At 43.5% G+C, this 14200-nt stretch overlaps 1 protein-coding gene across 1 annotated transcript in view; it reads left to right on the plus strand.

Moving 5' to 3' along the window:
* PHEX (phosphate regulating endopeptidase X-linked) overlaps positions 1-14200 on the plus strand; it is a gene marked incomplete at its 5' end in the record, with an annotated part of 206253 nt that overhangs the window by 27793 nt on the left and 164260 nt on the right. The window contains 2 exons of the mRNA XM_080831329.1: positions 12142-12228; positions 13277-13503. Coding sequence (XP_080687455.1) covers positions 12142-12228; positions 13277-13503 — 314 coding nt within the window. The remainder of the gene's footprint in view (positions 1-12141; positions 12229-13276; positions 13504-14200) is intronic.

Genomic DNA, 14200 nt, shown 5'->3' on the forward strand with positions numbered 1-14200 from the left:
AAATAAATAAAATCTTTAAAAAAAAAAAAAGAAAGAGTTCTTGCAGACATTACTTCTTATCCTAGGACTCTTGCATGAAATGCAAGCAGGAGAGATCGGTTCGAGTCGTCCTAAAACTTCTTCCCAGTTCTTTTGATTTCAAGTCATCAGTGCTTTTGTTTTCTCACAAGACGTTGTCTTCTTTCTGTCCATAGCGGCCGTGATTCAGCATTCCTTAAAAAAGTACTCCCCGATTGGCTCAGGGATTTGCCTCCGAGACTGCCTCATTGGAGATGCAATAAGTTTTCATTTCATGCCCAAATCGTATTGAAATCTTTCTGAAGACCTTTTAAGTGACAGTTTACTGGCCATGCAGCCAACTCATTTCCAGGGCCTACTATGAGAACTGCTCGATCATGTTCCCACACGGGCGGGCAGGGACTGTGCCCTGCTGACAGCTTTCAGATGGGTTCCAATTTCAGAGATGTGAAGATGTGGAAAGGAATGTGCTTCTTAGAACAGATGAATTATGCTATGTAAATTGTATTTCCGCTAATCCAGGCTCCCCAACTGCTTCGTCCCATCCACCTTGTTTATGTGCTTTATTTTTTTAAAGATTTTATTTTTTATTTGACAGAGATTGCAAGTAGGCAGAGAGGCAGGCAGAGAGAGAGGGGGAAGCAGGCTCCCTGCAGAGCAGAGAGCCCGATGCGGGGCTCGATCTCAGGACCCTGAAATCATGACCTGAGCTGAAGGCAGAGGCTTAACCCACTGAGCCATCCAGGCGCCCCTGTTTATGTGCTTTAGACAATACTCAGTGAGATTTGCATGATGTTCCCTCCTCTGTATTCTAGGTTTTCATGTGCACTGGTGTATAAGCAAACTCCCCCACCTCCTTCTTCGCCTCTGATGTGTAGCTACAAAGCCAGACTGTAATGCTGTTCTTTCCATCCTTGAACATGTACATGAATCACCTGGGAATCTTGTTAAAGTGAAGATTCTGATTCAGTGGGTCTGAGAAGGGACCCAAGGGTCTGCATTTCTGACAGGCTCTCAGGTGATGCCCACACTGAGGGTCTAGGGACCACGTGATGAATGGCCCCACTGATCACGTGGCTTTACTACAACTGAGGACACAGTATGTCACTGAGGAAACTCACCTCTCCTGGGGGCATGGATGGTTTCGTTTTTCCTCCATTCACAGTATGATTCTGATGAAAATCTGTGACTTACAGATGTCAAGTTGGGTAAAAACAAAGATTTCTTAGGATAAAAAGAAAACAGAAAGTCTGTGTCTAATGTTTTATGATTCAGGGAGAGATATTTCTTCCCCTTAATTTGTTTTCTGAAAGATTTGTTCATTTTGTTTTCCCTTGCCTTCCTCCTCAGAAAACTTGGGCAACTTGAATTTATTAGGAAATCTGCATGTAATTGCAGATTAATAACCTACCCATTAATACCACATTAGTTCATTGTGATTAATAGCATCTCTTTGAATGCTTAATGAATTAGTAATGATGGACTATTTGCTTTAAAGTGTCAAGAGAACATTCTGTGTAAAAAGGCACCACGCATAACAGGAAAATTAATTATATGCCGTTTGGAGAATAGCCTGTCACAAATAAGAAATGTTTGTTTGGAACGGCTCACTGGTGTTCATATTTATACAATGAGAGGCATTTTTAAAACATGGATGGACCTTTTAATTTAGAAAATGAGAAGGGGATTTTATTTTCATCAATAGCTGAGATCGGTGTGGGAACCAGTATTTCGGAAACACACACAAGCATGTGCCACTACGCTCACAGGTTTGCTTCCTCCAGTGGTCATTTCAGTTACGTTCCAAATGGAGCAACTGCTACCTGCTGTCTGTTCTGAATTCTTAAGTTCACTTCCCCAAGGCCCAAACATTTCTTGTTACTAATTTTATTCCTTTGGCCTATCATTTGTTTTCTCTCTGGTTCCTCACTCTAATTTGGAGCTGTTGGCCATCATTGTTTATTTCTGTCTTTGCCCTACATCCGAGGAAGCGAAGGTCAAGGAAATTATGTGACTTGCCCAAACCAATCCAGCCATATAATTTGTCCCCCACAGATTATGGGTCTAACATTTCAAATGTCTCCAATTTTAACCCAGGCGGAAAGAGCTGCATGAGCAGAGGCTTTGTCTAGCTGGTGCCTTTGAGGAAACCCAAGAAGCCCAGTGTGATTGGAGCTCAGAGTCAGAAGGGAAAAGGGACAAAAGACAAGACTGAAGAGAAAGGAGAGGCCAGAGCCTTCAGGCCCTATAGGCTGTGTAAAGATTTTCTCCTCTGTCCTCAGGCACCGGGAGGCCATTTGTAAATGTCACACTGAGGGGCATGATGGGTTTTGCCAGAGCATATTGGCCATGTGTAGAGAACGGCTTGGAGAGCAGAGTTGGTGTGTGGAGACCCGTTCACAAGGCCCTGCCATGCTGTTCTGTTTTCTAGCTTGGGATCCAGATGAAGGTAGAGTGGGTCTTCCTTGTTACAGAAAACCCCAAGCGTTACTGGATATTCTTTTCTCTGTGTTCTCCTCAGGGCAGCGTAAAGGGTCATTGTCTCTTCTCTGTAGCCCCCGGTTTCTTTGACCTGAGGAACGTACTTCTCCAAGCACGTCCTGTTCCCTAGAATCTGCTGGGGAAGCCCCGGCAGCAGGCAGCGGGCAGAGCAGTTTGCTGTCTCCCTCCCGGCCCTTTCACTGCTTTGACTTATGCTGAAGGTGCTGTTGCTTCCGCTCTTTGGGATAAAGAAGGGAAGGAAGAGATCCCGGTTCCTAATCCCTCACTGTTAGGAACCCCAGTTAAAAAGGACAGCCTGGGTGGCTCAGTTAAGAGTCCAATTCAGCTCGGGTCACGGTCTCAGGGTCTTGGGGTCGAGCCCTGCGTCGGGCTCTCTCCCTCTGCTCCTCCTCCTCTCTCTCTCTCTCAAATAAATAGTCTTTTTTTTTTTTTTTTTTTTTTTTAAAGGACAGCCTTCCTTGACCACACAGTGTAGTTTGAACAGCCAGGAATAGAACCACTGCTACTCTTACCTCCTCATGGAAGGTGGGAGTGAAAACAGGGGTTAGTTGGGAAGTGGGTTTTTAAACCTATGTTTACAGTGTTTTGATGCCGCTTTCACAGATGAGGGAGGAATTGTGAAGTCTAGAGCTCAGATTTTTTAGGATTTGAGGGATGCAGTATTTATCCCACTCTTCTTTGCCGTGGGGCGTGGTATAAGCTGGAGTTGAAAATAGCTGTCCTGTATTTTTTTTCACTTTGGAAGTATTCCTGGCATTGTGTAGTTTTTGTTTGTTTGTTTGTTTGTTTGTTTGTTTTGGCTCTTGAACCAGTGAATCAACCGTCGCCTTAAACCCCTATCGCATTTCACCTTTGAGAAAGGAACCTTTTAAAGTTGGACTTTGCAGAACTGAGGAACTAACTTAGACTTAAATGGGCCAGTATGATGAGAGCTCTCCAGAACAAAACAAAGTAGTGCTCTCCTTGAACAATGTTGACATTTAATTAAAATGAAGCTGTGGAGTGAGGAAATCGGCAATCAACCTTGACTTTGAGTGGGACCAGGGAATGGGGGAGGAGGAAATCTGGGCTGGTGATGTTCTGGGATCACAGGCATCAAGAAGGACTGGAGATAATTGTCAACTATACCTCGTTTAAAGTTGGGGGAGGTAAAGGAATGCTGGTGACTGCTGTTGGCTCTCAGAGGGTGTTCCCTCTACCTATGGCATTGGCATTAGCTGGGAATTTGTTAGAAATGCGAATTTCTGGGTCACACCCTGGACCCACTGAGTTAGATACTCTGGGGGAAGACCCAGAACTTGGTGTTTTATGATTCTGATGCCTGTTCAAGTTTGGACACCACTGGTTTAGACTAGACATAACATGAAGAAAAGCCTTCGGGACCAGCTAACTATGTCTTGCCCTAACCTCACCATGGCCTCCCATCCCTGGCTAGGTTCCTCAGGAGTGAGTCTCCCTGGTCATAATAGCATGACCGGGCTTTGTGGGGGACTAATTGAGGTGATGTACCACACACCTGGTGCAGAGCAGATGTTTAATAAAGGAATGCTATCACCTTTGGGTCCTTGGATGTTCAGGACTACTGAGGAAGGACCCCTGCAGGGGGAATATAACCACACATGGTCTTTCCTTTATAACATTAAGATGGTAGAAATAGGTAGGACAAAATAAGTATTAGGGTTTTTACTCTAAGAAAAAAAAAATGAAGATGGATTTTAGTGACTTTAAATTCACCACAGGCCTTTCAATGCATTATCTGCTAAGATCCAAATTAACTATGAGTTAAAATATCATATTGGGGGGTGCCTGGGTGGCCCAGTGGGATAAGCCTCTGCCTTCAGCTCAGGTCATGGTCTCAGGGTCCTGGGATCGAGCCCCACATCGGGCTCTCTGCTCAGCGGGGAGCCTGCTTCCCCCTCTCTCTCTGCCTGCCTCTCTGCCTACTTGTGATTTCTATCTGTCAAATAAATAAGTAAAATCTTTTAAAAATATCATATTGGTAGATTCATTGCAATTCTATGCTGTCAAAGAGTAATATGAAAATTTAGTTTAAATTATTTTGAAGTGTAACCCTGATAAGTGTAATCCTTATAAATTTGCTTGCAAGTGAGCATAATAAAAGAGTTACCTTCTATTAGACTTTTGTAGTGTCTGGCCGTTTTATAAAATTGATTTCATTATGGGCAAAGAGGTCTTTTGTGTTAAATGGGGTGTATTTTTATGTTATTTGGTAACCCGTGATTTAGATAGATGAGATAGAGGTTTTTAGTGCCCCTAAAATAATCTCTGCCCCCTTTTCTGAAGCTGATGCCAGCCAACAATGATCACTTATAAGATGATCATAAAAAATGAACAAAGAAAAGGATTCTGACAGTGTCTCTCCCTGTATTGAGGTGGGAGTTTCCCAGAAGAACGAGAAATAGCAGTTCGTCCTGTCTTTTCTGTGTGTCAGAAAGACTCCAGTGACGCCGTGCTTGCCCGGCTCTGGGCAGAGTTGAGCGCACCAGTCGTGCAAAAACATGAGGGCTATGGGATCCACAGACCGTGACTTAGTTAACTTGAATTTTATTTTTTAATGAGAGTTACAACGGGCTTTGCGAGCTGATTTAGAGTCTCCAGGTCCAGCTGCCTAAGAGTTTAATATCCGTGCAGTGTGAGTTAGAAAAATGAAATTTTTTGGTATGGTAAATAAACTGAGGAGCCTGGAAACCAAATTGAAGTCTGTAGCCTGGAAAATCACCAAGGACTAAAAATAGCAAGATTAGAGGCAACAGTCTGCCATGGACCGTCCGAAGGTAACTTTTTAAGTACCACCAAAGGAGAAACCAGGCCATGATAAGATAGGCTTATGGGTGCCTGGGTGGCTCAGTTGTTAGGCGTCTACCTTCGGCTCAGGTCATGATTCCAGGGTTCTGGGATCGAGCCCTGCATTGGGCTCCGTGCTCCGTGGGGAGCCTCCTTCTCCCTCTCCTTCTGCCCCTGCTTGTGTTCCCTCTCTCGCTGTCTTTCTCTCTGTGAAATAAATAAATAAATACAATTGTTTAAAAATATATATATACACATAATTTTTAGAGAACATTGTGCTTGTTACATAGGTGTGGAAGGACGTAACTTCCCTTAGAATGTGGATTCGACTTGTCAGTGTTTTGATTTTTCCTGTTTTTTTCCTTTTAACTAGACTTAGAAGACACTCTCCCCCTTCCTTATAAGGGAGAAGTGTTGGCATAATCTACTGTGAGGTCGAGAATTCACATTGATGACGTGTGATGGGAAGGTTTTGGGATGCAGTTGCTGTTTGCATTAAGCACATCAGGTCCCCAGCTTCAGCATCCCTCGGCCTCCTAGTAGGGAACCAGAGGATTCCCTGGAGCCCAGGCACATAGCAGGGTTGCAGGGTGGGGAAAGAGAACACAAAGGGGCATGTTTTGATAGAGTTTTCTGTGCTCTGGAGCCATCTCCTTCAAATGGCATCAGCTCAGTCCCGAGGTTCTTGGGAAGTGTTTGCTCATTGGCCTCATTTGTGCATGTGAAATTTTTGAAAATGGTTTTAGGTGAAAAGGTCCTAAATATAGTAGAAACTTCAAATGACTAGCCTGAGCTTCATTTGACTGTTGTGAGCTCTTGACTTACTAGGGGAATTCTGAGCCTTCAGGAGTCTGGACTTTCTTTGGAATGCTCTCCTGTTCCAGAGCCCCCAGTAAAGGCCCTATCTCAGCAGGAGAAGTGAAATGAATGAGAAGGATTGGTGGTCCTGTCTTAGCTTCTGAGTTTAAAGGAAGTTGAATGCCAACTAAGTATTTACCCCCAAATGGAAGACCAGGAAGTAGATAGTTGAACTGAGACCACTGGTAAGATGAAACCTAGGAATCCTAAAACCTGGTGTTCATGAAAACCAATGAATGAAGTCTTGGATTTTATCATATGATACAGAGACTAGGATGTGAGAAAAGGAGATTATGGATGTTTGTGTAATCGGGACATTGCTGATTATAACAAGCAAAAATAAAAGAAGTGCAACTTCTTACAGTTCCTTTTCTGTTGGTTGAAAAACTCTTAGACTTAACCTTTTCAGGAATTCAACTCTGCAATTGTGGACTGAGCACCAACCACACCAAGCAGAAGGCTGTGGGTGCTTAAGATGAATGCGACCCAGCCCCTGCCCCACCGACTACTCAATTTAATGGAGACTAGTCATTGTTGATGCCAATTTTATGTACCGAGATTACTTTTCATGTCACAGTACTTGGGACCCAGTGACCAAAAATACCTTCTTCATTAAAATTCTCCCTCTAGTTGTACCCTATGAAGGAGGGTTGTGTTACAAAGGCATGACTGTCACACCATGGGCAGAAACTAATTCTATGTGGACTGTAGATCCAAATATGAAACAATAAGGATTCTGTAAAAAGCATAGACTATTATGATTGGGACAGGCAAAGGTTTCTTAAATGGGACACAAAATACACTAACCATACACAGAAAAAATGGGGAACTTGGATTATATTAAAGAATTCGATGATTTTATTTGATTAAGATTAATGAGAAAAAAATACATAATATTTTTGTGTTCTGTTCGAATTTGATGATCAGAAGCACTTTGAAACCAGCTTTATAGTCTTAGGTTTGTTGCATGATACGTTTTTGTGAACTGGAGTTTTCCTTTTCTGTCGTAACATGGTTAAGAATACCTGGAAGAGGGTGAAGATGGAGAAATTGTCCAAGAAACAACACAGATGATGATGGGAATGCCCTTGTGTGGGTGACCCAGGAACCCTTCTCAGCGCTTTCGGGACATTTTAATAACCTGAGTAATTGCCTTTGATAGGCAGCCTTTGTTTTCTGCTCATGAATTACTCCCCAGGCTTTATGCCTCTTTACCACTAATTCAAATACAGAGATACATAAAACGGATGCTGCCAGCTGATCGCCACATCACTGTCTGCATATCAACGCTCTCCTGCCTGCTTGGGCATGAGGAGGAGAGGAGAAGGGAAAGGGTTTGACAAGTAACCTGGGATAGCTGAATTTGTTTTAAAAGCCATGTTCTGGTACAGAAAACAGAATTTTGACACAGATAGGGTTTACCTCACTTTATGGGACTTCCCTTTCTTGGGGGTGGCAGGTACTGCATTTTTTACAAACTAACGGTTTATGGTGACCCTGCATCGAGCAAATCTGTTTGGCACCATTTTCTCCAATAGCGTTTGCTCACATTATGTCTCTGTGTCATGTTTTGGTAATTCTTAGACTATTTCAGACCTGTTCATCACTCTTATATTTGTTATGGTGATCTGTGATCAGTGAGTTTTGATGTTATCATTGTAATTGTTTTGGGGCCCCCACGAACCATAGAAGATGTCAGACTTAATTGATAAATGTTGTGTGCGTTCTGGCTGCTCTTCCAACTGGCCCTTTGCCCATCTTGCTCCCTCTCCTCAGGCCTCCCTGTTCTGAGACACGACAGTATTGAAATCAGGCCAGTTAATAACCCTACAGTGGCCTGTAAGTGTTCAAGTGCAATGAAGATTCACACATCTCTTACTTTAAGTCAAAGCTAGAAATGATTAAGCCTAGTGAGGAAGATAATGTTGAAAGCTCGGACTCTGGCACTGAACGGTCGCCAGGTTGTGAATGCAAAGGAAACATTGTTGAAGGAAATTAAAAGTGCTCCTCCAGCAAGCGCACGAGTAATAAGAGAGCAAAATGGACTTCTGGCTGATCTGGAGGAAGTTGCAGTGGTCTGGACGGAAGACAAGCCAGCCATGGTATACATCCCCATAGGTCAGAGCCTAATGCAGAGCAAGGCCCTAACTCTCTTGAATTATGTGGAGGCTGAGAAAGGTGAGGAAGCTGCAGGAGCAAAGTTGGAAACTGGCAGAAGTGGATGCATGAAGTTTAAGGAAAGAAGCTCTCTCCCTGATATAAGGTGAAGCAGTGTTACCCGGTTACCCAGGTATCCAGGTTCTCCAGAAGATCTAGCTACGATGATTCACAAAGACGACTACACTCTACACAACGCATATTCAGTGTAGATGGTACAGCCTTATTTAGAAGAAGAAGCCATGTAGGACCTTAATAGCTAGAGAGGAGAAGCCGGTGCCTGGCTTCAAGGCTTCAAAGGACAGGCTCTCTTGTTATTAGGGGGCTGAGGCAGCCCCGGTGACTTTAAGTTGAAGCCAGCACTTACTGACCATTCTGACCCTTCATAGCCCTTAAGGGTTATGCTAAGTCTACCCTGCTTATGCTCTCGATGGAACAGCAGAGCCTGGATGACAGCACATCTGTTCACACGTAGTTTAGTGAGTATTATAAATGCACTATTGAGTTCTGGTAGCTCAGAAAAAACTTAGGACTGCTCAATGGCAGTGTACCTGGTCACCCAGGAGCTCTGATGGAAATGGGCAGTGAGATTCATGTTGCCTTCATGCCTGCTAACACAACATCCACTCTGCAGCCTGTGGATCAAGGCGTCATTTTCACTTTCAAGTTTTATTATTTAAGAAATAGGTTTCACAAGGCTATAGCTGCCACAGGTAGTGATTCCTGTGTTGGCTCTGGGGACAGCAGATAGAAAACCTCCTGGAAAGGATTCACTGTTCTAGCTGACATTAAGAACATGTGTGATCCTGTGAACAAGTCAAGATACCAACACTCACAGGAGTCTGGAAGAAGCTGATTCCATCCCTCAGGAATGCCTTTGAGGGGTTCAAGACTTCAGGGGAGGAAGTGATTTCCGATGTGGTGGAAATAGCAAGAGAACTAGAACCAGAAGTGGAAACTGAAGGTGTGACTGAATTGCTGTCATGTCATGATCAAACTTGAATGGATGGGGAGTTTTTTTCTTATAGATGAACAGAGAAAGTGGTTTTGTCTTTTTTAAAAATTAATTAATTGATTTGAGAGAGAGAGAACATGAGCGCGAGGGGACGAGGGAGAGGGAGGAAAAATCTCAAGCAGCCTCCCTGCTGAATGCAGAGCCCAGTGCAGGGCTCGATCTCATGACACTGAGATCATGTCCTGAGCTGAAACCAAGAGTCGAATGCTTAACGGACTGTGCCACCCATGCGCCCTGAGAAAGTGGCTTCTTGAGATGGAATCTACGCCTGGCAAAGACACTGTGAAGGTCTGAAATGACAACCAAGGATTTAGAAAATTACATAAACTTAGTTAATAACGTGGTGGCAGGGTTTTAGAGGATTGACTCTAGTTTTGAGAGAGCGCCAAATCCTAACCACTAGACCACCAGGGAGCGTCTTGACTCTAGTTTTGAAAGAAGTTGTTCTGTGGGTAAAGTGCCATCAAGCAGCATCTCATGCTACAGAGAAATAGTTTGTGAGAGGAAGTGCCAATCTATGTGGCAAACTTCACTGTTGTCTTATTTTAAGAAATTACCATAGCCACCCCAACCTCCAGCAAGCTCCAGTCTGATCGGTCAGCAGCCATCCACATCTAGGCAAAACCCTCCACCAGCGAAAAAGAATGTAACACGTTGAAAACTCAGATGATGGTTAGCATTTTGTAGCAATGCAGTATTTTTTAAAATTAAGGTATTACATTGTTTGTTTTTTAGACATGGTGCTATTGCACATTTAATCATCTGCTGTTACAGTGTAAACATGACTTTTATATGCACTGGGAAGCCCGAAAATTAATTTGACTCGCTTTATTGCAATATGCACTTTTTTTGCAGTAATCTGAAACTGAACCCACGGTATCCCTGGGATGTGCCTGAACAAATTATTGATATTTGTGCGCAGTTAGGGTTTTGGGAATGCCCTACTTTGCATTGCATGTCCTCTTTTACCTTCTTGTCGTACACAGACTGCCTTGGGTGCACACTCAGGTACATAGGTACTACTTTGAGTTCTTTCGCTCCCATGGCTTGTTTTTGGTCCTCAGGGCATTGTTGTTTACAATCTGTGGAGTGCTTATAGCATCAGAAGAACATCACATCCCTAAATGGAATTTGGATTATTTACTTCCAAATGTGTCTCCCCAACAGTCCAACGACTGTGGAAGTAATACAGTGGAAAGGCACCTGATCTGATTTGAATAGAAATGTATGTGAGTATGGTTTTAGAGCTTTGTGTTTATTAAAAAAAGAAAACAATCTTCCTTCTCGGTCCTTGGGGCTAGTTATCCTGCTTTTATTGCTGTGATAATACATAAGAAAGAAACACCAAACAAGTCGAAACAATTGAAAACACCCACATCCAACTCAGTTTATTTTATTTGAACCTGTGGAGTTCGTTGGGCTTGTTTGATGTACAGGTGCTGATAAAAAACTGGACAGGAGCTCTGGATTGCATTTTTGTTTGTTTGTTTTGAAAGGTAGAACTTCTAGTTTAGAAGTGGAGAGTCCTCTTCAGGGAATATGTAATTATTAATTGGATCAGCACTCCCCATTGTATCTCGAAGCTCTTCAGAGTACTTTGGGGACATCTGTTGTGCCGTCATTGGGAGGCAGCTGGGTTGTTTCAGAAATAAAGTCCAAATGCCTTGACAGCAGCAGGCTGACACAGCTCGATGTAGGCAGTGCCACAGTACTGCTCGGGCATGCTTCGTCTGGGTTCCACGTAGGTAAATGAGTACTCCCCGGTACATCCAAGGTGTGTTTTGGTGGGGGGGGGCAGTTTTTATTGAGTCTTGCCTTTCCCTCCTTCTCCCCTTCATCATGACAGCTGCCAGTTTCCACCTTCAAACAAGAGCATCAGTGATGTTATAAAGCGCACATCATTTTCTGGGTGGGCTCATGTCTACGCTGACAGCCATTTTATACACACGACCTCATTTCAATGGCCAGGACTCCGCATGGGGAAATGGACAAGTTTTCAGGCAATTTGGGTAGGCTTTCCAATCTTGCCTCTCCATTTCCTGTCTAAACAGCTTCTCCCATGTCCACAGCATGTTTATGCAACATCGAATAAAACTTCTAATGGGCAATTTCTTCCAGGTGACCTCCTGGAGAGGCTGGGCTGTGAGGAAATCTTAAGAAACCTGACCCTGATGAAATTGCCTCCTTTGAGAATATTACTCAGTGCAGAAACAAAGAACAGAATTCAGTTATTTTTGTTTCTTGAATAAATGAATTCTGTTTCTTTTTATGTAGGTGGCGAAAACATGAACCCCTGCAGCAGGTCCAGTCTGAGTCGGAAATTGAACTTCAGGCTTCTCTGAATTAAGAGAACCTGGGAAGGGGCGCCTGGGTGGCTCAGTGGGTTAAAGCCTCTGCCTTCGGCTCGGGTCATGATCCCAGGGTCCTGGGATTGAGCCCCGCATCGGGCTCTCTGCTCAGGGGGGAGCCTGCTTCTCCCTCTCTCTCTGCCTGCCTGTCTGCCTACTTGTGATCTCTCTCTGTCAAATAAATAAATAAAATCTTAAAAAGAAAGAAAAAAAAAGGGAACCTGGGAAAAGAGAAGGTTGCATTTTTTTTTTTTTATTTGAACCTCAAGCAACTTGGACTCGGTCATGCTGTCTGTATATCTTTTATAGATGTGTCTTTTCCAGGGTTGTCTGTCTTTACATTTAATTTCCCGGAGGCTGGGACTGTGGTTATGGAATGAACTCTAAGTCGCACCATGTGTGGGCGGATACTAATGAATCCTTTCTTAACTTTCCCAGCCCTTTTGGAGAAATCTATCAGTAGAAGGCGGGACACCGAAGCCATACAGAAAGCCAAAATCCTTTATTCATCTTGCATGAATGAGAGTGAGTAATAAAGAAAATAACTGAAATATTTAACACCCTATCCTTCAGAGAGTCTATTAATGTTTAAAGATGTTCTTTAAAGAAAACGAGAACTACTAAGATTTCGATTAATGTTTAAAAGTGTTGTTTGAGGAAAGGAACAATTCTCAAAGACTGAATCTTGACTCTCCCTGTCTTAATGTTCTATTGCTGGCTTGATAGAGAAAATAAGAAAATAATTTTATTTCTTTGGCTTGGATTCCTTACGTAGCAGTTCCTCCATGAGAAACTTGGGTAGGGTCAGGAGGGCAAACCCCACCATATGTGGTGCAGAAATGAGAATCCAGAGGCCCTGTCCGGTGTGAGAAGGAGCCTGGGAGAGAGGGCATTTGGGAGTGTTGCTATATCCCACAGAAGCTTACCCAGGCCTAGGAAAATCCCGATTCCCAGGTGGGCCAGGCTTCTTCCACTTCTCCATCAGCCTAACAGACATCTTAGGTGGGTGTCTTGGGCCTGTCTTGGCATCTTGGGTCTGATCGGAGTTAAGGTTAACACTTGCCATCTTATCTGGTGTGCTTCCTCAAGACCACTGTAAGAAGAAACCAGTGCCTGTGGGAAGAGTGTTACCTTGTTTAGAATTTGGGGTATTATTTGGTGAGCTAGAAGAGTGTGATAATAGATGACCAAAGAGTTTGGAAGCATTAATTCACGTGTGTTGGGGAGTGGTTGGTTTTACTGAATGGTTTCCTTTACTTAGGATTGTTCCTTCATCTTGCAGAGTATGCTCAGCCTAATATCACTCATTGGGCTGTATCAAGCCCATCTTTTCTTGTCGGGAATATCCAGCAGCTTCTGTAGTCCGCTCTCCTGTCAAGAATACCTGGTTCAGTGTGAGCCATAGGTAGTTCTGTCTCTGTGGTCCTGCTCAGTCCACTGCATCTCTCTCTAACAGGTGAAATGTGAAGTTGGGGTCTTATGGGGAATTTTCTTTTGAGAAGATGCACTGGCATTCTAGTTTGGTGATCCAGTCTGCAATTCTAACTCTTTCTTTGTATTTGCTCCCTTACAGAAGCGATCGAAAAAGCAGATGCCAAACCATTGCTACACATCCTGCGACATTCCCCATTCCGCTGGCCTGTGCTCGAATCTAACATTGGTCCCGAAGGTATTTGGTCAGAGAGGAAGTTCAGTCTCTTGCATACCCTTGCAACGTTTCGTGGTCAATACAGCAATTCTGTGTTCATCCGGTTGTATGTGTCCCCTGATGACAAGGTGTCCAACGAGCACATTTTGAAGGTATAGTGAGGATTTGTTCATTCTGTTTATTCAGTCCAAGGTCAGCCTTTTGGGGTGTCTTTCCAGGGAGAGAGACTCATCCTACCTTAGTGAAATAAGAGGATAAACATTCTGTTAAACATCGGGATCTAGAATATTCCTTCCTCCCAGGTTTGCATAGTGTAAATCATGAACAAACCAATTTTGTCAGCCTTTCAGGAAGCTGGTGGGTGAGTTTAAGTCATCTCTGATCTGGTCCTCAAATATCTACTCTGAGCGTGGGTGGGGTCCCTAAATTCCAGTGGGGAGCAAACTACAAAGACTTTCTGAGCTCTGCTCTTCCCCACACCTCCTCATTCCCCTGACAGAGGAATAATACTGAAAGATTCATCAATGACACAGCTTGGCAAGGATTCAAATACATTTCTTAAAATTGTTTTGTGTCTTGATCCTACTCTATTTTTTGCTTCCCTAGTTACTTTTTCCTTTTAACATTTTTAAAAACTTAATTATTCAAGAGAATGAGTGAGAGAGAGCAGGAGCGAGGGGAGGGCCAGAGGCAGAGGGAGAATTAGTCATCTTGCTGAGCAGGGAGCCTGATGTGAGTCTTGATCCTGGGACTCCGGGATCATGACCTGAGCCAAAGGCAAATGCTCAACCAACTGAGCCACCCAGGAACCCCACTTCCACAGTTTCTCTGACTAATAATGAAAACTTA

This window comes from Martes martes (assembly GCF_963455335.1).
Source record: "Martes martes genome assembly, chromosome: X".
Lineage (NCBI taxonomy): Eukaryota > Metazoa > Chordata > Mammalia > Carnivora > Mustelidae > Martes > Martes martes.